General features: G+C 44.1%; 1 protein-coding gene across 1 annotated transcript in view; it reads left to right on the forward strand.

Moving 5' to 3' along the window:
- Positions 1-5,999, forward strand: part of slitrk3a (SLIT and NTRK-like family, member 3a) — an 8,068-nt gene extending 2,069 nt beyond the window's left edge. The window contains exon 3 of the mRNA XM_024443277.2: positions 573-5,999. Within this exon, the coding sequence (XP_024299045.2) occupies positions 623-3,328 (2,706 nt within the window). The 5' untranslated portion in view covers positions 573-622 and the 3' untranslated portion in view covers positions 3,329-5,999. The remainder of the gene's footprint in view (positions 1-572) is intronic.
- The last annotated feature ends 2,263 nt before the right edge of the window (positions 6,000-8,262 follow it).

Below are 8,262 nucleotides of genomic sequence, written 5' to 3' on the forward strand. Positions count from 1 at the left end.
CCTCGGTTAACGGGGTATAGCTCACGCTATGGTATGATTAATCTGGCGAAACCTGCACCGTCATTAATTTTCACAACAACACAGCGAACTCCGGTGTCTGATTTACCGGGAGAGGTTGGCTATGTTATGTAATAAATGCAGAGAGATCACCTCTCCTCTCCTCTCCACTCTTCACGGCCACCTGCTGTTGCCTTTATTTGTTCATTGAGATAAGCATCTTTGAGTTTGATTTATTTTAACCTTAGGCTAGTGGTAGATCCTCTGTGTTGTGAAAGATGGTGACCTTAACAAGGGTCTAATAGGGGAGATTTATTATTATTATTATAATTTTTAGGTTGGTGTGTAATGAGCTAAACAGTGAGTCGGCTACATTAATAAGCCAATGTCATTGTATTCTTTCATTTCCATGCGCACCTTCCAGAATTGAATATCTCTCTATATTTCTCTCCTCTCTTTTTCTCACTCTTCCCCCGCTTACCCTTTGCGTGTGATGTGTGTGTGTATTTGTGTGCCCCCTTTCCCATCTCCCCTCTCTCTCTCTCTCTCTCTCTCTCTCTTCTCTACTGTTGCAGTGCTGTGAAGTGGCTTGCCATAGCCGTGACTTCATCAGGTCTCAGTGAGGATGCTGTGGGTTACCTTGCTGAGCACCATAGCCTTAGGATGGACCACCCCAATCCCACTGCTGGAGGACTCGGAGGAGATGGACGAGCCCTGCTTCGAGCCCTGCTACTGCCAAGTCAAAGAGGGCGTCTTTCACGTCCACTGCGACAGCAAAGGGTTTACGAACGTCAGTCAGATCTCCCAGATATGGACGCGGCCCTTCAAACTCAACCTGCAGAGGAACTCCATGAGGAAGCTGTACTTCAACAGTTTTCTTCACCTCAACAACGCCGTGTCCATTAATCTGGGGAATAATGCGCTACAGGACATCCACGCCGGAGCATTTCACGGATTGGGAATTCTGAAACGGCTGTTCCTGCATGAGAACAAACTAGAGGTTTTCCGTAATGACACCTTCCTGGGTCTGGAAAGCTTGGAATACCTGCAGGCAGACTATAATGTCATCAAGAGGATAGAGAGTGGAGCGTTCAGGCACCTCCACAAACTCAGAGTGCTCATTCTAAATGACAATCTAATACCAGTCCTGCCCTGCTACCTATTTAGGTCGGTGTCACTAACACACCTGGACCTGAGGGGAAACCGTTTAAAGACTTTACCATATAAGGGCACGTTGGAATATGTGGGGCGGAGCCTGATGGAGATCCAGCTAGAGGAGAATCCATGGATCTGTGAGTGTGATATAGTTCAGCTAAAAACATGGTTGGAACGCGTTCCCTACACAGCACTGGTAGGAGAGATCACCTGCGAGTACCCCTTCCACTTGCACGGAAAAGATTTACGAGAGATCAAACGCAGTGAGCTCTGTCCGTTACTTTCAGACGTGGAAATCGAGGTCAAACTGGGAATCCCCCGGTCTCCATTTAACAACGAGAACACGTGGCCAACAAAACCGTCCTCCATGCTGTCTTCGTTCCACAACACAGCGTCGTCTGTGGAGTACAAAGAGAGACATGTCAAACCCACCAAACGGCCCAGGCCCACCAAAAACTCTCCAACCCCTCGTAGCCTCTATCCCGGCCAGAACCAGCCCCCCATAGCTGGCTACCAGACCCGCCCCCCCATCCCTATCGTCTGCCCCTCTGGGTGTATGTGCAACCTCCATATCAACGACCTGGGGCTAACGGTCAACTGTAAAGAGAAGGGCTTTCATAATATCTCAGAGCTCCTGCCCAGGCCCCTAAATGCCAAGAAACTTTACCTAAGCGGGAATCTAATACAGAAAATCTACCGGTCTGATTTCTGGAACTTTTCCAGTTTGGATTTACTACACTTGGGGAATAACCGGATATCGTACGTCCAGGAAGGGGCGTTTATCAACCTTCCCAACCTGAAGAGTTTGTATCTGAATGGGAACGACATTGAGAGGCTAACTCCCGGTATGTTCCGGGGCTTACAGACGTTGAGTTATCTTTATTTTGAGTATAACGTGATTCGTGAGATCCAGCCGGCGTCATTCTCTCTCATGCCCAGCCTTCAGCTTGTTTTCCTCAACGATAACCTCCTCCGCACCCTCCCGACCGACGCCTTCGCAGGCACAAGCCTGGCTCGACTCAACCTCCGCAATAACTACTTCCTGTCCCTGCCCGTGCGTGGTGTTCTAGAACACCTGCATTCCATCGTCCAGGTGGACCTTCATCAGAACCCCTGGGACTGCTCCTGTGACATCATCCCCCTCAAAAGCTGGATGGAGAAGCTATCCTCTGTCATCATGGTTAGTGATGTCATCTGTAAGACTCCGGATTTTGCCTTTGGGAAGGATCTGAGGTCGCTGGATGCTGAGATCATCTGTCCAGAGATGAAATACTCATCCGGACCCTCCCCAGCTCTCCTCCCCTCTGATGACATGACCACCGGTAGCTCTGGTCTGGGGGAGGCTGTGGGGAGGGGGCCGGTGCCTCTATCAGTCCTCATCCTCAGTCTTCTCGTTCTGTTCATCTCAGCGGTTTTCGTGGCCGCGGGCCTCTTCGCCTTCGTCTTGCGGAGACGGAAGAAGCTGCCCTTCCGGAAACGCTCTGAGGTGGATCTGACGGGAATCCAGATGCAGTGCAGGATATTCGAGGATCCGCCGAGACAGACCAGCAGTGGAAGCGTAGGCTCACCAGAAAAGCCCCCCAGCGGACACACACATACACATTCACACACTCATGGTCACATTGGCCACACACACAGTCACGGTCACGTCTATGATTACATTCCTCACCCTGTGACGCAGATGTGCAACAACCCCATTTACAAGCCCCGGGAGGGGGAGATAGGGGAGCAGTTTGCAGAAACAAAAGAGAACAACAGTAATTACCGAACCCTCTTAGAGAAGGAGAGAGAATGGACCCTAGCCATGTCTAACTCACAGCTCAACACTATCGTCACGGTAAACCACAATACAGGGGATACATCAGGATTTCACGAGAACGGCGGACTGTGTCCCACCGTGATTGACAGCCAGAGACCCAAGCCAACTGTTGGCTTCGTAGACTGTCTGTATGGAACGGTCCCGAAACTAAAGGATATGCACGTCGCACACGCACACCCACCCGGTATGCAATACCCAGACTTACAACAGGACGCACGTCTCAAGGAGACGTTGCTGTTCACAGCGGGTAAAGGCTGCTTCCCTGACCCATCCCAAAGCGATTATCTTGAGTTAAGAGCCAAACTCCAAACAAAGCCGGATTACCTCGAAGTACTGGAGAAATCATATCGGTTCTAACACACGGAGAATAGCATAGGCTACATACAAACACACACTCTCACTTTTCCATAACCCAAACGGAACAAAATCACGGACAAAAACGAAACAAAAAAGCAGCATGATATTAAAATTAAAAAGTATATTACTAAACGTTTTCCCACCAAAATCGCTTTGGAGGAAAGGCCATTCTCAGATATCCAATGAAGTGCCTTTTTTCAGAGTAGCCAGCAATGTTATCACCCCTTATTTTTATATGGAACAGATTGGTCTATATACCAAGGAGGGTGAGAGACCAAGAAAGAGAGGCACCGGGAGAATCACAACATCCGAAAATATACCCCATCAAATCGAGCCCTTCATACGATCTCAAAAGGTGGAGTGGAGTAACCCCGTGCGCGAGAGGAGCTGGAGCAGGATTTCTCCGTGTCTGTTGGGCTCATGTTTCTGTCTCTCTGTCTTTTACGTGGATATATCAACGCCCGGGTTCCGTGCACATGAAGTTTGTAGGAAATAAATAAAAAATAAAAATGGATGAATTTGCAGTTTGCTGCATGCACTCGCTCCCATTGCAGTGGTGAGGGATTTGCTCAGAACTATCAGTCACGTGTTAATAGCGATACTGTAACACATTATGGTTCAGTGTTCTATTTCATTTTATATATTAGTATCATTATTATTATTATTAAAGAGGACTACTATCTATATCTGGGTGCAATTCTCAAGGACGTACTCACCCAAGGATGAAAATAACATTTGTGAATATATTATATGATGACGCTCAAGGTTTTCTGGAAATTCACGCACTTTCTTAAGAACAATGCTTCGGATTATCTCATCGACACTACCGGCTTTGTAGGAGGCACTTTTAATGTTTTCTCTCTCACAAAGATTTGAAGAAAATATCTGCATATATTTATTCTGTAATTTCAGTGAACATTTTATTGTAAAGGTAATGTTAAATCAATGTATAGTGAATATGCGTCTGGTATAGCCTTCTTAATAAAAACTCTGAAATGAAATGAAAAGGGTGCTACCACGGAACGTTTGTGAACAACGTAGAGGTAATGTGTTTGGTATAGCGCTATACTGTGCTGTGTCTGTCTGTGCATTGCAGAATGATACATTGACATTTCTAGTGGCTTGATTACATTTTTAGTTGTGCTGCTGTTGGCAAGGATATGTGAATTCCGCTGCTACTCTGCAATGGTAGCCTACTTAAGGTAGGCTAGAGTCGGGAAGGCGTGCAACTATGAGTGTAGCTGGTGATACAAATGAGAAAAACTGGGGGATACGTCATTTGGAGATGCAGAAATGAAAATGGCCCAATGAATGAATCAAGTTTTGTCCGAAAGGTAATATAAATGCACCATTGTGTTCCCAGTTTCTTGCTACAGTTTTCATATGAAAGTTCAACGAATTATCTAGAAAGGCCGCGAGTCTGAACGAGAGACGTACTCTCCAGTGCGCACTTGATGCTCATTCGCTGCAGAATGACATTACAGATATTGTCCACACGAGGGCGACAGAGGGACACTCAGATTGCCAGTTCAATAACTGTACTGCTGGTTTGTTAGAAAACTATTGCCAGACTGTTCTCCTATCATTAGACTGCAATACATTTAATCCACTACCAAATTAAACACTAGGCCTGAACATTATTAAATATGGTCCGTTATATTTTTTCAAATTGAAATACAATAATCATCAGAGAACATTATGTTTGCTTGGTATTATCAATGAGATCAGTAGAATCTGAGGACTTTATTTTAATCCCGTGCAGGTAATATAATGGTTATTGTTATATAAAGGATGTTCTATATCCATCATGTATTTTTGAATGGCCTTAAATAGGGAGAACACATGTGACAGGGAAATGGGTTTCAAGCAATGTCATTCAACTCAAACCAATTGATAATTTGAAGTTCCATATCATGTAAAGGCCCAGTGCAGTCAAAAACGGATTTCAATGTGTTTTATACATATATTTCCACTCTATGAGGTTGGAATAATACTGTATAATTGTGAATATTATAATAATGCCCTTTTAGTTTAAGAGCTGTTGTAAAAGAACGCCTGAAATGTCACCCTTTTCGGGTGGGATGGAGTTTTGGTCTGCCTGGTGACATCATCAGGTGGTAAATAGACGAATCATAAAGAGTGTTCCAAACCTCCCTGCCAATAACAGCTATTTTTCTCTGTTCCCCTCCCATCTCAGACCACTCCCAGACAAGTCTAGCAAAATTCCTCCTCTAGGACTTTGTTCTTTTTTTTGTTTCTTATTTTTGTTTCTTATTGACCATTTTACTTGAAAATAATCACAGTAAGGTAGTTAATTGTTACCCAGAAATGATTTGATTTTGAGATAAAAACGGCTGCATTGGACCTTTAAGATGTTACTTGTTGGTTGGGGGCGGGGCCAGAAAAGGAGGTAATTGAGACAGATAAGGAGATGTTATTTTGCAGGAAAGTTGAGTGATCTTGAAGAGATATTAATGTTGAAAGGAATGTCATGTCCATCTGTAATTTAGTTTATTATTTATTAGTCATCAGGAGCACAAAACTACGTATATATGTTTCTATCATAGTCACTGTCACCCCATTTGACAACCTGTCTCTAACAAAACACACACACACACACACAAACACACACACACACACACACACACACACACACACACACACAGACACACACACACACACACACACACACACACACACACACACACACACACACACACACACACACACACACACACACACACACACACACACACACCAAATGAGTATACACATTGAGCAGGCCTTCATTATTAGCACTGTAGCATCACATTAGGCGAAGGTCTATAAGATTTAGTTTGTCTACCCCATCCCTCCATCCCCATTCCTCCTCCCCAACCAGACTGATTGAGGTCAGCACTTTTCTGCATGCACTCTGTTTGATTTAAACAAACCTGAATTATTCTATTTTAAACGATACGTAGGGTTCCATAATGATCCACCTTGATATTTCTGTGATTCAGTAAGGTGACACGGCCCACTATTTTCATTCATGTTATTTAGGGCTTAATTGATTCTCTGTTTGGTTCCGACCACACATGCGCTTGTTGATTATGTTCTAATAAATCCTATTGTTATCCTACTCATATCTCATATCTTTTGTAAAGCCATGCTCTGTACTCATGGAGAAACTACATCTAGGCTTTAGGAGGTAAAGGGTTCATCATGACTTTGTAAAGCCATTCTCTGTACTCATGGAGAAACTACATCTAGGCTTTAGGAGGTAAAGGGTTCATCATGACTTTGTAAAGCCATTCTCTGTACTCATGGAGAAACTACATCTAGGCTTTAGGAGGTAAAGGGTTCATCATGACTTTGTAAAGCCATTCTCTGTACTCATGGAGAAACTACATCTAGGCTTTAGGAGGTAAAGGGTTCATCATGACTTTGTAAAGCCATTCTCTGTACTCATGGAGAAACTACATCTAGGCTTTAGGAGGTAAAGGGTTCATCATGACTTTGTAAAGCCATTCTCTGTACTCATGGAGAAACTACATCTAGGCTTTAGGAGGTAAAGGGTTCATCATGACTTTGTAAAGCCATTCTCTGTACTCATGGAGAAACTACATCTAGGCTTTAGGAGGTAAAGGGTTCATCATGACTTTGTAAAGCCATTCTCTGTACTCATGGAGAAACTACATCTAGGCTTTAGGAGGTAAAGGGTTCATCATGACTTTGTAAAGCCATTCTCTGTACTCATGGAGAAACTACATCTAGGCTTTAGGAGGTAAAGGGTTCATCATGACTTTGTAAAGCCATTCTCTGTACTCATGGAGAAACTACATCTAGGCTTTAGGAGGTAAAGGGTTCATCATGACTTTGTAAAGCCATTCTCTGTACTCATGGAGAAACTACATCTAGGCTTTAGGAGGTAAACGGTTCATCATGACTTTGTAAAGCCATTCTCTGTACTCATGGAGAAACTACATCTAGGCTTTAGGAGGTAAAGGGTTCATCATGACTTTGTAAAGCCATTCTCTGTACTCATGGAGAAACTACATCTAGGCTTTAGGAGGTAAAGGGTTCATCATGACTTTGTAAGGAGTTTGTTTACTGCTCCCTTGTGCTAGCAGCAAGCTTTTACCAGACACTCTTATCCAGAGCGAGTGAATACATTTTCATACTGGTCCCCCATGGGAATAGAACCCACCTGCTCTACCAACTGAGCTACGCTGAACTACTGTGTGTCCTGTTAGAGTAACCTTTACTTCAACAGGGTGTCTCTAAAGACCCGAGTCCCTTCTCAGAGAGAGACACAGCAAGACAGGAGAAAGGTATTACAGTACAGTATTACTCACTACCTCACTCTGCATGTTCCTGCTGTAACCCCCAGAATGGTCTTCAAACACAGCATAGCATTATGCAACCTGCATGGTCAACCTGTGTTCTGAGTGGCTGAGCTGCTTTTGAGGGAGTGGCTGTGGTGAAGGGATTTGATTATTCTCTATTGATGACTGTGTCCTCGAATAGCCCATGTATTCAGCCTATCCCAAATCCATCCCATGTCTCTATAGTCACCATGTACTCACCCTATCCCAAATCCATCCCTAGTCTCTATAGTCACTATGTACTCACCCTATCCCAAATCCATCTCTAGTCTCTATAGTTACCATGTACTCACCCTATCCCAAATCCATCCCTAGTCTCTATAGTTACCATGTACTCACCCTATCCCAAATCCATCCCTAGTCTCTATAGTTACCATGTATTCAGCCTATCCCAAATACATTCCAAGTCTCTATTGTGTCCATGTACTTGTGAAGATATGTGATGATGTCCCCTACTTGCTTGACACAAAATGTCTGCCTTGTCATCAATTGCATTGATGTTGTTGAGAATCAGAGTGGGGGGATTGTAAGCATGATGTAACAGCCAGCCTTCCTCTATGTCTGGAT

Source organism: Oncorhynchus tshawytscha, linkage group LG13 (assembly GCF_018296145.1).
Source record: "Oncorhynchus tshawytscha isolate Ot180627B linkage group LG13, Otsh_v2.0, whole genome shotgun sequence".
NCBI classification, from domain to species: Eukaryota; Metazoa; Chordata; class Actinopteri; order Salmoniformes; family Salmonidae; genus Oncorhynchus; species Oncorhynchus tshawytscha.